The sequence below is a fragment of the Xiphias gladius genome, chromosome 20, assembly GCF_016859285.1.
Source record: "Xiphias gladius isolate SHS-SW01 ecotype Sanya breed wild chromosome 20, ASM1685928v1, whole genome shotgun sequence".
In the NCBI taxonomy this organism is placed as follows: domain Eukaryota; kingdom Metazoa; phylum Chordata; class Actinopteri; order Istiophoriformes; family Xiphiidae; genus Xiphias; species Xiphias gladius.
Window position 1 is genome coordinate 13800186 of NC_053419.1, and position 14531 is coordinate 13814716.

The 14531-nt window shown below is 41.1% G+C and overlaps 1 protein-coding gene across 1 annotated transcript; it reads right to left on the bottom strand.

The window, feature by feature from the left end:
* Positions 1–539: 539 nt before the first annotated feature.
* nup155 (nucleoporin 155) lies at positions 540–14463 on the bottom strand. Its single transcript, XM_040157940.1, has 34 exons — positions 14303–14463; positions 13906–14072; positions 12858–12995; positions 12612–12708; positions 12411–12481; positions 12237–12329; positions 11358–11621; positions 11198–11271; positions 11012–11103; positions 10803–10900; positions 10533–10700; positions 10274–10374; positions 9789–9959; positions 9570–9680; positions 9316–9410; positions 9138–9223; positions 8740–8881; positions 8540–8606; positions 8326–8441; positions 7480–7583; positions 7121–7254; positions 6756–6947; positions 6325–6463; positions 6044–6179; positions 5789–5942; positions 5591–5695; positions 4973–5127; positions 4662–4791; positions 4444–4557; positions 4201–4321; positions 3987–4097; positions 3476–3612; positions 3222–3328; positions 540–1859 (listed from the first exon to the last, which is right to left on the bottom strand). Exons 2-34 carry the CDS (start codon positions 14045–14047, stop codon positions 1721–1723), a joined length of 4104 nt encoding a protein of 1367 aa, XP_040013874.1. The 5' UTR covers positions 14048–14072; positions 14303–14463; the 3' UTR covers positions 540–1720.
* Between the last annotated feature and the right edge of the window lie 68 nt (positions 14464–14531).

Below are 14531 nucleotides of genomic sequence, written 5' to 3' on the forward strand. Positions count from 1 at the left end.
AAAAAAAGCTATGTAAAATAAAATGTATTATAATTATGAAGCAAAAAAGTAAGACGTTTGTGGAGTATGTAACATTATAATGTTGCTGCTCACACTGTGGATTCTAACAGCACAAACCTAAATTTACTCTTCTTGTATTTTGTAAAGTGACTTGCTTCGTGAATTTAAATGTTTTTCTTGTTAAGAATGTAAAGTGAGCAGGAGCATAATGATGTTCACTTTATTACCTCCGCCACGGAGGTTCTGTTCTCACCCGTCGCTCTTTTGTTGGTTTGTTTATTTGTCAGAAGGGTTACGCAAAAAGTACTAAACTGATTCAGACCGAGCGTGGTGGAGGGATGGTGCAGGGGCCCGGGGGTAAATCTGGATTGTTTAGTATGAATTTCAGTTTTTTTTTTTTCCTCTGAAGGCTGGTGTATGTTGTTTGACATTGGCCTAGGCAGAGGTCTGCACTCTACTGAGTGCATTTTGTGCAAGTTTACTGACTCACTGCTAAAATTAAGAGATATATCAACCCAGCATCAGGCCAAAATCATTTTATTTTTCATGAGGCTAAAAATCAAACATAATTGTATACTAGAGTGCACACCTAATTGGAGAAAAAGACCTTTAGCAATTACTGCCCTGTTTATGATGACTGTAAGAAACCCAGAGTGCTGTTTTCAAATTAAAGATAATTACGTAAACACAATCAGTGACGACATGAGGGTCCATTATTGGACTCCCTCTGCAGTGTCACATTATCAACACTCAGCAATTAAATCCTCCTTTCTGCTGAAATTATTTATAAAAATTTTACACAAAATTATACCTAAGAAGAGGAGTTTGTTGGTTCACAGATGACAAGTAGTAGCTGTGTAGTGTTGTCAAAACATCCTTATACACAAAAGCAATGACAAGTTTTATTTCTTTATAAAAATGTTTTATCAGTTTCTTTCCAAACGCAAAGTAGCACCGTGAACTACACTGTTTAAAAAATTGATCTACATTCAAAACAATCACAAAAGCACTCATTCACAACAGCACTGTTAAATTTATCAGCCACGTAGACAAACTGCTCACTGTAAATAATACATAGGAAAATAATGTCTAAGTGTGTGAATGACCTTTGGCAGAAGGGACAACATTATGGCCAAGTTATGTACATAATTACAACATCCAACACTGTGATGAAAAGGCGTTAGTCAGGTATATTTACTTGTGTAAAGTGTATTCATATGAAAATATCCCGAATCAATCGTCATTTAGTGCATCTTCAAAATAGGATTGCTAACCTGTAAAATTCAGAGGGATTTCATGTTTTTTTTCTATAAACACAGCTAACTCAAATAACTTGTTATTTTTTGATATCTGATCTAGCTATTTGCACATAATGCAAATAACCAACAGCAACTTGCTTTCCAAAGTTGTATTTCAGCATAACGTTTAAACCTGTAACAAAATGCATCAAATAAGTTATAAAATGTGTCTTTTCGGTCTCCCTCATCCTAACCCAAAAACTATCAACTGCTTCCACCGTCCCTTAACAACAAAACCTTGCCAAGCTGTAACACAACAGACTAAAGAGAAAGAGGCAAACTCTACAGTGGAATATGATCATCATGTTGTGTGTGCTGATAATGTAATCACACTTTTTAAATCAGCTGTTAAATTAAGGCCAACAGTGTGACATCCAAAGGTCACCTGTCACTTGTCCTGATGAAAGATGTTACTAGTGACGTCAATGGAGTTTCTCCAGCTTCGCCTGCAGCGACTTGAAGTTGCCGATGGTTTGTTGAAGGGCCGAGTTTGGGCTCAGAGACTGCAGCTCCACAAGGTATCCACAGATGTTGTCAAGACACACGTTAGTGAATCGGCGCCTGAAGTAGATGGAAAAACAAACTGTTAAACTAACTTTACTGCAGGTTTCAGTCCCACACAAGGCACTTTCTTCTGGGCTCACCGGTTTCAGTCTCTTAATTTTCAACAAAGAAGGATTTTTACCCCAAGAAAACCTATTATTAGCTGCTGTTCCTTGTGCCCATACTGGCTGTGATTCCAATGTAAATGATGGAGGAGAAAAGCCAGTCCTCAGTCTTTATTTAAATGCATTCTGAAAAACAGCTGAGGCTCATATGAGGTTGTAACAGTCTGAGTTAGTCAAATCAATTGGGGATGTTCCAAAGTTGGTTGTTTTAGTGCAAAACTCCCTCTTTGTGTTTCCCCAGACAGTGATTCATTGCTGAGCTGAGGGGGAGGGATAGTAACACAGGAGGGTAATTTGTACTAAAAGGGCAATCATTTTTGGAATATGGCCACATGATTTGGCTAAACTAGTCTGTAGAAGCTTCATAATATCTTCAGCCCTACTCTGAAATGCATTTTCATGAATTTTGTCTCCCGTCACCTAAATTAAAATCCCTTTATGAAGGAATTTTGTCACAGCCAGTGTGGACAGGAGGAAAAATTACGGCAAATAATATTTCAGTGTACATATGGGCGTGTGAGTATTGTTTTAAGATGGACTCACTAAGTGTGAGCCTATACTTTGAACGGAGCGCCCCGTGCAAAGAGCAGTTCTGATCCTAAGCAATCCAACCTCCCAGAGAGAAATTGTAAGGATACAACCAAAAACATCAAAGTTGGCCAAAAATCAGTAGGCATTTGGAGTTTAAGGTAACCGTGGCACTGTGTCTTTTGACTGCGAGAATGGAGCTGGTGTTGGCAGCACACAAGTGACTGACAGACATGATCTGTTGCCTGGAAACTGCAAAAATGCCTCTGGCTGCATAAAACACAGCCAGGTTTGATCAAGATCAGAGTTGTATTTCAGCTGTTGTACATTTGTTACTCTCACTGCAGAGTCAAAGCTCAGGGGGCAAGTCTTATTTTTATGTATTATGTATGTTCTACATATAGCTGCTGGGAGTCACAACGAGGCATTTTGAAAAAGATAAGCAAGTGATGTTTATCATCATACCAGTCATTCAAAAATGGAGGGAGCTACTGTTTCATTTGAACTGAAGTATTTTGAGTGAAACTTATTTCCAAAATGCAGCTTCCACCTCTGTCACAGATATTCTGAAATGTTATGTAGAGGTGTTCAGAGTTCCTCAAACTTGGGGCATTAGTTGTCACAGGGATTTTAACCAGGGGCCTCAAGCTCATGCTACTGTCTTTTTAAAAAAACAAGGCAAACACTGCAGCGCCCACTACAGGCCAGCTACTCAGATGATGATTACCTGTCATAGGTTGGTACTCTGCTGGGATCATCCACGTATCCGGAGAGAAGCACATGGATACACTCCACCAAGTGGAGAGGTTTCTTCAGCCGCTGCCAGCAGGGATCCTACAGGCGAAAAGGACATGAGGCGGGATATTGGATTAAGGAAGAGACAATTTAGTCCTCATCACAAGAATGGAATACTTTACAACAACTTTAAAATAAGTGCAGAAGTGATGCACTGAAACATGATATGTTATCTGAAGCATGTACCCGTGTTTTGAAGAGCTGGTCATAGACCTCCAGAAGACGTGGTAACTGTACTCCAATCTCCTGCATGGTGGAGGTGACAGATCCCACATCCCAGTTGAGTCGACACACCTCCTGCTCCAGAAACTTAACCAGGAACTCTAAAAATCGCAGGACGCATTGACACTTATGAGTACTGATTAGTCAGCAATATGTTTATTGCTTGGGAAAATGTGTTTTGCCTCTGACATAGCTGATTCTGTGCATGTGTGCAAGTACCAAGGATGTATATAAAAGGAATCAGTCTCCACAGAGGTGACAGGTTTGAACAGGCCAGTTGTAACGGGAGGATAATTAAGCAAAGACCTAGAGCACCTGCATGACCCTACAGACCTGGACCTCAGAGACATGTTGACATAAATGATGCAAAAGGGAAGTCTAATTATATTACTGTTAACAAAATGGTGAACAGCAAGCTGGAAAATTCTAACTGAAGGAAAATTGAACATAATTGCAGGAAGATATGAATGCTTACCCAGGGGGAAATATCTTGGTGTTCCAGCATAAATCTTTCCCAGTGATACTAGCTTCAATCTAAGAGACCTCATCCTGTCTGCTGGACTCATGGCCACGGTGTCTCCTAGTTCTGAAAGACAAGATTCAAAACACTCGTAACTGATATTTAATGCACATTATGGCATAGGAAGGGCCCAGGTGAAATTTTCGCAGGGTGTTGACATTACACTTGCCTTTCTCCATGATCTCCTGCCACAGCGAGTGCACCAAGATTGGGTCAGAGTGTCCTGCGCAGTGAATGATGGCCAGCTTGCACTCAGACAATTTGAAATGGTCAGCAAACTCCCCGTAAAGCTACACAAGAAAAAGATTACATTTTCCATTCACTGTAAGAAAAACCTTTATCCGTCATTCCTAAAAAGCTGTTTAAAAAAACTTAACTCCTGCTGATAAATTGTTCTGATGCTGCATGTTACCTTTGTGATGTCCATGAGCTCTGAGTCCAACTGAGAGATGACATTTTTCACTGAGGGATGATGGGAGTACTGTCTGATTAAGGTCTCCTGAATCTGTACTTGGATACGCACCAGCTAGGAGGAGGAACAGAAAAAAAAAAAACAAGTGATGACAATGCTCATTTTCATAGATGGATCTTGCTTATTTCCCCTCACTTTGATCACCACTACACGTGTACCTCCATCTTTTCCTCCAGTTCATGAAGGAACTCGCCATCAGAGGCCTGAGCTGAGATGCAGGAGGAACTCTTAGCAGACAAGATGGCTCGGGCAATATACTCCAAACGCTGCTTCAGAGAGATCTCAGTGCTGCGTGATTTGAGATTACACAACAGGTTGTTTTTTTAAATCATGTCACTTAAAAAAAGAAAACAAACCGTTAAAAGGGTCCATGTACTGTATATATGGTATATGTGGTAACCAGGAGACATGTTAAGTGAAAATGTTCTACCAGAATGAAACTTATTATCCTGTTGTTGTGTATCCAAACCTGTGCATGTCAGCGAGGCGGGCTAGTACGTGAGCGGCCTTGCCAAAGTTACGGTTCTTCTCGTAGTAGCGCCACAACAGGTCCATATTGTGCACCTTACTCTGGTCCTGCTTGATCATATTCATCAGGTGTTCCTCCAGGTATGGAGAATTTACCTGGACAACAGAGGACAAATGAAAGGGCAGCTATAAGACAGACCGCATGTAATCACACAACAATGTGTCTAAAGATGTTGACAGACACATGCTTACTTTGGATATACACAGGGTTATAGGTGTATATGAAAAAAAAAAATACTACAAGAATCCAAGTAAAACAGGGATTATAAAAATGTGATGCAGAGACACTACTCTCAAGTGGATTTTTTGCATTTTCATTTATTGCAATAAAGAGTGTCTCCTTTTGTCAGAAAACAAACCAACTTGTGTGTGGGGCCATAAAATCTGGGTGAAATTCAGTCTAAACTGATGTACTTGTTTTTTTAAATCTCAGTATTTTTCAGTACAAATGGGAAAAGAGAAAACGATACGCGTTAGATTGCAATATGTCCAAACAAAACTACAGCGAGATGAAAATTTCGAGTGAAAACAGATAATTACACATGCACGAATACACTACCTCCAGCAGTTTGTCAGTCAGGTCAGCCTGAATCAGCCAGTTGTACAGAGCGATGTGAAAGAGCTCGTCCTGAGACCTCTGGGCCAGGCCAAGCATCTGCTCAAACTACGAGGGAACGACAGATTTTCATTAGAAATGCAGATCAAGTAGACACTGCTGTGGCAACAAATAAGCATCAACGGCCCCTTTCTTACTCACGTGGGCAGTAGCTTCTTCATTACTGAGCATATTGGGGTCTGAGGTCATAACGGGCGGCCCAGGCTGCTTTGGAACACTAGGGGACTGAGGTGCAGCTTTGCTCTGGTTCACAAGCTCCTGCATGGTGTCTGTGATGCACTTATAACACGAAAGTCTGGAGTGGAGAGAGGAGGGTGGAAAAATGTTGGTGACAATCGACTCCAATAGCCATCCATAACGCTGATTTTTTATGTACTAAATCTTTCCTGTGTTTACCTTTCCTGGAAGGCCTGCTGTCCCGCTCTGTCCTCCTCAGGCTCTCCGTTCTTGTAGAAGTGGGGCCCCAATCTCTGTGGATCCTTCTTGTCTGCTGCGGTGAGGCACAACTCAAGGACTCCCTCGTAGAAACGCACTGAGACAGTTTAAAAGAACTAGTTATGGATGCACTTTTAAAAAAAACAAATTTTAAGTATCCAAAAAAAAAAAAAAAAAGCATTAGTGAACATATCAACTACACAAACAGACAGAGAATGGAAGGGGTTCTTGCGTGTCCCTACCTTGCCTGTACTGGGAGCAGACAAGCGGCAGATCTGTGTGTTGGCTGATCTGCTGATAGAGACGTAGAGACTCTCTCAGTGTTCTCTCTTTATCTGCCTTATTCTGGATCTGCTTAGAGCCCTGCAGCAACTCATTAGCCTGAGTGGGAGACAAAAGTAACAATTTAAATACTGAGAAAATGAATCAGGAGAATGAATCCATAACTTTTAATGACTTGATGATCACACAATTATCCTCAAGATTGCAGGAAGTGTGAAACCAGGAAACCAAGACTACAATAAAAAATAAAAAATGCAGACCCCTGAATCTGTAATAAAGACGGAAATATTTAACCACATCTAGCACCATTTAAGGTTTTAAGATAATTCCGCTTTGAATATTTTAAGAACTTTCAAGGACCCCAAAACACTCTGTTTGTGTGTTTATGTACCTTTGAGCAAATGTTGTCATCGCTGCTGTACAGCAGGGGACAGATGTCCCGCAGGTGATTGCTGATGGCATCCACAGGGGCATTATCTTTGATGTAGACATTAATGAGCGCTGTGATGAGCGCTCCAGACAGCTCCTTGCCCCGGATCACTACATCCTTAAAACTTGCTCCCTTCATCTGCTCTTGAAACTCCTACAAAACAGAAAAAAAATGGCAGCGTGAGAAATAAGCACCCCAGGAACAATGAAGAGCTCACATTGAAAACAAAAGGCATTACATTCAGGAAAGCCAGTGGGTGAATACCGCAGAGATGATTAATGAGCATCTGTTTGTAATGCAGGAGAAGGGTTTGTGCACACATTTACCTTTGGCAGTTCAGACATAATGAGGCTGAACTGATGATCACAGAGAAGTTTCCAGAGGGCCAGAGTCTGATAGGAGCGATGCACTAACTGCTGGATGCCCTGCAGGGACACTTTCTCATACACCTGAGCCTTGGCTGGATAGAAAGATGGAGACAAGAGAGACAAGAAACAGAGGAATTAGAAACAGGAAAGATGAACGCAGTTCAAGTTCGTCCCAGTTTTTCAAAATTGTTAGTACATCAAATATCTAAATACTGAATGCTCAATTCCCGTTGAATAAGATTAAGACTATTATTAATATTATTGATAAAATAATGGCCCCTGACAATACTCAGGAAAATGTGGAAACCTGCACTCACTGTGATATTTTCTCTGGAGCTCCTGCTGGACTTGCTGAGAGCTGGCTCCATCAGGACGCATAAATCCCAGCAGCCTTTGCTGCAGGTTGGCAGGGGAGCTAAAACTAACAAGGAGCAGAACATATTTTATTCAGGCGAGATGGGAAACGAGACTCAGTTACAGCAGAGTTTTTTCCAGATCTGGATCCTGTTTTTACAAGTTCCACTTTCATGTGGAAATATTCCCTATGAAAAGTAATGTACAAGGTGAGAGTATTTTTCAGAATAAAAACACAGTCATATTTAGTTTCAGTTTGAGCGGGTCTTCATTAAAAAAAAAAAAAAAAAAAAAAAACCCAGCTTTGATTTAGTTCTCACTGCAGCCAATACTACACACTAAACTGAACATTAAGTTTCACTTGTCAAACTGACACATGACAAGTGTGATCACAAATGGCAAGTGAGCCTAAAGACAAAATTTACACTGAATCACCACACGGAAAACTGCACCCGAACTGCCTTCTACAGACAGAAATATTCATGAAAGATACTTTTCTGGTCACAACCAAACCCTTGAAATCACAGCAGTTGTTTTGGCATTGATGAAAAATATATATATTTTAAATAAGCTTGAAGTGACATCACTGACCAGTGTGTGGGCAGTAGTGGAACACGTTTGGCTGGAGCAGCAGCAGTCTTTGGTTCTTTGTTATTAAGCGATGACTGTTGATGAACTCTGATTAACTTTAATTTGACGATTAGGAGAAGTATGTGCCAACATGTTAAGATAACTAACTAAACCTATTTCAACTTAAACACACCGATTAGTTTTACATAAGACTAAGCAAGCACAGAAGGAGCTCTTACCTTGCAGCACCGAGAGAGGATGGACTGAACTGAGAGTTTTTATCAAGAAACTCCCTTAATCCACAGAGCTCCAGAAGGACTGACTCCAGATCAAATGATCCAACACTGCTTTCCAACTTTGGAGACAACAGATATCAGTTAGTGCTGACTAACCTCTATTAGTATAATTATTCCAAAAATGTACGCGGATGCTTAAAGTAAATCTGCCACTTACAATACTGACAGTCTGATTTCCTTTGCTCATGGCTTTCTCAACAGCAAGGCTTCCATCCCATATATTTCTGTGAGGTCAGCAGAAACAGGAGAGAAAGATATGTCGTTCGGTATGGACACCATCATTGCACATCAGCATTCACACTTCTAACTAAAAAGAAGCCCAAAAAATTAAAGCTCTAGAAAAAAGGATTTATTTACCCAAGAATGCGAGCAAAGTAGATGCAGATGCCATTGTGTTTCCCTGAGAAAATCACCTCTGGGCCAGCTGACATGGGTGTGATAGGGGCGGACCCAGAGTGCATCGGTGCGAAAGGTGTGGCCAGAGCTGGGGGTACGATGCCTGAGGGGAGAGTAACAGAAATGACAATGCTTTAAACATGTATTTTATGAACACATTAATGTCACGACTGAAATGTTTTTGGATGACATTACATTCTCTTTGTGTATCCTGTCTACCCGATTAGTCAAATACTTTGTAATGTAATGTGCGTGTTTACTTTACATGATGTGAGAGGAGTTTAAGCTGTCGAGTTTGGTCTCTATTTATACAGTATCAGCCCGTCCATCCCAGTGGACAGTATTTGCTTATCATTTACCAGGTGCTGGAGAGCTCATCACAGGTCCAACAGTACTAGGAGATGTCATGGCTGCGGGGAATCTCATCTGTGCTTCTCCTCCATATCTGATCACAATAACAACAGAAGAGCTGCTTTTAGTTTTATGTTTAGTGTGAGTAAGTGTAAATATATCTGTGTACAGAAAGTATTATGTGACCTGAAGAAGGCTCTGGTGGCCCATTGTGAAACCTCTCTGTCACAAGCAGCGCTGGAGCAAGCCAGTATCAGTGCTGTGGCACAAGCCTGCTCCTCCTGTACAAAACAAACAACTGGAATGGGTATTTTGTGCGTGCGTCTGTGCGTGTGTGAGAGAGAGAAACATATCTGCACACTGGTCTAAGGCGGCATGCCTTAATCCTGTGTGCAGGCATTTCTGTTTCGTCTAGTATCATCTAATATCATGCTTTGTACCCTGTGCAGCTTGAAGAAGCGCTCAATCTCTTCACTTTCTCCTCCAGCACAGCTCACCAACAGATGACGGAGCTGATCAACTGGCCGCAGTTTTTGGAAGATATGGCTCCCCTACAGGACACAAGGAGACCAAACTTTGTGTACAAATTAAGCCACAGTTTTATCACCCTATAGCAAGATTAAGCACTATGTACGCAAGTGTATCACAGAAATTTTAACCTTTGCAGAGAGAAGGACAAACTTCTGCGGAGAGATATTGTGCTGCTGGACCACCACTGGCGAATCAGTGATGGGGATCTGTTCCTTGTTTAGAGGAGTAAAAATCTTGGTTGGCCTCTCCTCATTGAGAGCACAAAGAGCCCAAGAGTGCCCATCAACATTAGACATCATCTGCAACACAACAGAAGAAAGAGAGGCATAATGCATATTTTTTTATTAGCCAGTATATCACAGCTTTTAGCTGGTAAAACAAGCTGTTTGCTAACAAAAATAATGTCATCCAAAATGTCCAGCCAGAAATATGACAAATAAATCAATTAATCAATCAGCTGACATAATGATATTGCAATCTCTGTATCAGTTGTTCTCTGAATTCTGAGTAAAAGAGCTACAGTGTTTTTAAGGTCAGTAAGGTTATTTCTGAAAAAAAAAAAAAAAAAAAACGCGCGTGTAATCCATTTACTGTACGCATTTTATGTACCAACCTGACTTTCCATCAAGGGTTTCTTGAAGGGAAATGAGTCATGATTGATGCACCATAGAATGTCATTGTCCTCTGTCTCAGAAGCAGCCATTAGCAGAATGCCTGCAAGATTTAAACAAGGCCAAAATGTATTACAACGAATCTGGATTCTTACCAACACTGGTCCTTTAGGCCAGTGAGCTGAACATAGCACTTAAAACAAAACAGAACAAAACAAGACAAGTTTGAGTTTGTTTCTGGTAAACTGAGAAATAGCAAACCTTTGCTGTGTAGTGCTTTATGGACCTTTGCAGGTTTCTGCAGGGTAGACGATGCAGAAAACCCTGGTGGCAGACGGACATGGACCAAAGCTAGCAGGCTAGGTCGAACTGCCACATGCTTCTGGTGTGGCAGGGCAAAAGGTGTGGTGCTGAAGTAGAGGCGCACACCTACAGAAAAACAATATGTGCAGGCAAATGTAAAGGACAAACTTATTTCATGTTACCCAACAGGTATCCTACAATTTTTCAATACTGCTCAGTAATCTTCACCTGCATGAGTGACAGCGAGCAGGTGACAGTCTGAGGATTCAGATCTATCAATCACAGAGATCTGGACAATGGGCTTGAAGACAGAACGATCAATTGTCCTGCAAAGGAAGGGGAGTTTCAAAGAGGAAGAAAAAAATCTTACTTCCCTGTGAGAAGAATTAATGTCAGATGTGAAAGAAATGTTTCAGGTTCGTCAAACCCAGAAGTACCTGGCTATGTTTCCAGCAGCTGCAACAATGGAGCTTTGTGACATGGTTGCCACACGACTCATCCCCTGCCCATCAAAGCCCAGGTCATACACCTGAAAAAGCCAAATTGTTAATTACTGCAGCCCACTGACAATCACCAGTTTCCCTCGTAATCAAAAAAGAGATGATATCCAGCAAATGTCATACCTGCAGGACACCTTTCTCGGACCGTGTGAATAGTGTGTTGCGGGAGTTGTCGATAGCTATCTGCACAATGGGGTCTGTGGAGCAGCAGGACAAGCGAAGCTAAGTTCATTTATATCACAGACATTTTTCGCTCCACATGGAAATCTGTCTCTTTCCTTACCGTCTTCAGAGAAGGAGAACTGGAGCACAGAGGGGATGAGGAAGGACAGAGAGCTTTTGGAGTGGTTGATTTTTCTGCAGCGCTGGCTCAGCCAGCCAGCCTCGGCCTGGTAAGCTATCTCATAGAGGCAGCCGTCCTTTCCTGCCATAAAAATGCGTCCCAGATCTGTGGAGGTGATGGACAGGATGTAGGTGTTGTCTGTGGGGATTGAGAAGAGGGGGTCTGGTAGCAGTTGCATCCCACCAGACATGCTGTCATTCAATCCTACAACAAAAAAGAGACACAAAGATGATCCGGATAAACCATTACAGGTACAAGTGGTGGTTAATTGATCTGTTGCAAACAAAACATGGCAAGAATGTGGGATACGACACCTCAGTTCCCTCCATATCCCACCCTGATGTCTTTACAAGTACCATTTCAGTTAAACACAGAATTTGTTGATGTGTTGATTCTCAACAGTTTGCACATCTGAGGTTCAACACAGTTACAATATGGCAGTGTTTCGATACAGCAGATGTCATTATCTTGCACATTTGCCTAGCTGATCTGCCCCTTGTTTGTACATATCTGACTATGTAAGTGGCAACATATTTAGCTTATGCCTGTAAGCTGCTGTGTTTTGCATGCCCCTTGCAGTTTTAAACCAGTTGGACATCTTTTACTGTATAGCAGCATCATGTGATAATCTTATTACAAGATTCCACAGAGGATTCAGGATAAGAGGTTAAACTCTTAGGGTTAAAATTTCAATTAATTTAATTCAAATTTAAACAGAAAATCTTAATAAGAATTTTCTTTTGACATCTAAAAAATTGCATGCTAAAGGGAACAACTTAAAGGCAATGTCACAGTGGTTGAGTTGTATGAGAGACTCACCAGCCTGGTTCTTGGGGAAGCTCAGCCCAAGGATCACTACATCCACGGAAGTGGCCAATACTAAGAGGTACTGAATGTGTGGCTGTAAAATTCCTGAGGAAAACAAAAATCATAAGCATTATTCAAATGAAAAGTAAATGTAAAACAATGGTGAGTGTAAGCGTCTATACATACCTTGTTTTGGTTTTACTAGACCCACTGCAAGAATGGTTTCAATAAGGCCATCAAAATAGGCCACGTCTCCTCTGCAAGGAACACAACAGATAAAAATAAGTAACTATCTTCGCTCGAAGTTTGTCTTCATGGAAGTTGTTATGTTATTTTTATCATGGATCATGTCACTCAATCACCTAAAATCTAACTAAATATACTCACCCATCCTCATAATTCCACATGAAGATGTCATTGTCAATAGTCAGCCAGGCTCGACAGATCTCAGGAAAAACTCCCATCATGCAGTTACATTGCATATCTATGAAACGGTTAAGTTGAAACTCAAATTTCTTGTGCAACAAAAACAAGAGCAATCAACTTTCCATTTTTACTATGAGTCTGATGGAAACCTCTGGGTCCAACTGAAAGCTCTAGAACAGTTTTTCCTGAATGATCAAAAAAGGATACGGCTGAACTGCTCCACAAGCTCAGGCGGCAGAGGGACTCGGCGGACTGCACTGAGCTCCGGGAGATTTGGCACACTCAGTAAACCCGGTCCTTGGAGGGGATAGTCCATGTCTGACACTCCAGAGAGGGACGGCATATCTATCAACACAATCAATAAAAACAATAAGTTTGATTATGCACTATCCTCAGACTCAGCATTTTGGCAGTAAATTATGAATTCAAGTCCTATAACATTTCCCTTGTATACAATTATATTCTTTTATTAGACTGTATGAAATATGACAAGGGGACAAATTTGGCATCTTATGTGTTCTATCTGTTGAAACATGTATTGACTATATAACCCAGAATAGAAAGCTGGTTAAACATCTGGATTTTTCATCTGTACATGCCATTTAAACACAATCTGACCAATTTTTATGGATTTCTATTCTGGAGGGAATATTGAGAAATTAATATTTTGGCAGTCTGTATTTGCTCCATGTCAACATACGCCTCAAAGCTTTTCACCTTTGTGCTAGAAAAGAGAAAATGGATTCTGACAGCCATAAAAAGACTCAGGTGTACACAGTAGTGGCCTCATTTCACAGTTGAATGAAGAACCTATATAAGACCAATGTCTTGTTCTCAGATGATATGCAGGATTTTTAATCAATATATTTTGATATAGCTTCAAATTACTGTGTCTGTTAAGCTGTATCACAAAAGGCATTTTATAGCAACCTTTTCTTCCAGTGCAGTACAATTAAATAATACAGGCCTCTAAACTTGTCTTGACCTTTTTCACCACCATATCCATATTACTCAGAAACATTTCTCAAATCTTTCTATCTTTAATAGCATCAACAGCGACTCTAATTATTTGTATCAAAGCTTTAATCAAAACCTGTGGTGATATTTGCTTTTATCAACATCGTCCAACCTCCTCCTCAATCCAACAATTTGTGGTTTGGCATGGCAGCCCCAGGGTAAACAGAAAGACTTAAAGTCTGGTAGCTAATGTTAGGTCGTTCCCTCCTCTTCTGCTCCATCCCTCCGCATAACTTACTGTGTGATGGGACGCTCAGCAGCTCCGACAGGTCAGGAAAGCAGCGGTCATCCTGCAGGTGTCTGTCAATCAGTCGGGCAGAGTTTTCCAGCGCTTCAGCGAGTGCAGCGGCGGGGCTGCTGGGTCCAGCGCTGGACGGCATGGTTGGGCTACCACCGCTAACGTGTCTACAGAGATAAACATCGAGACTGTCAGCAAAGTTAGCCGAGATTTCAGACGTCAATAACAGAAAGGTATACTGCCAAATTCACTGTAATATTAGCTAGCTAATATTGGCAAGCTGGTGGAGGAATACCGGTGAGTTAGCTGCTAGCATTACAACCTTACTATTAAGCTACAAGCTAAATGCTAGCTAAGTATGAAATAAGAGTGTTTCAAAGTGAACTCGTTGCTTTACCCGACTGGAAAGACGATACCGGGTTATTTGCTTAAGAAGATCTGTTCACTCGGCTCTCAAGCAAAATTTAAACAAATACATCCAACACAACCAGCAGCCCGCCAACCTCATGCACAGCAGCAGAGGCGAAAGGTTTTTTTCCGGTGAGTCATCTTCTTCGTATCCTTAATTTTACGCAGACTGGGCGAAGTGAAGCATGCTGCCATCCACCGGTCAATATTTTTTAAAA

Coding starts and splice junctions, on each gene's coding strand:
- nup155 (XM_040157940.1), bottom strand. CDS start 14,047: ATGCCGTCCAGCGCTGGACCCAGCAGCCCCGCCGCTGCACTCGCTGAA. Junction 12,709..12,857: donor GCTTGTGGAGCAGTTCAGCC/GTATCCTTTTTT, acceptor ACCGTTTCATAG/ATATGCAATGTAACTGCATG. Junction 5,943..6,043: donor CAGCAGGCCTTCCAGGAAAG/GTAAACACAGGA, acceptor TCTCCACTCCAG/ACTTTCGTGTTATAAGTGCA.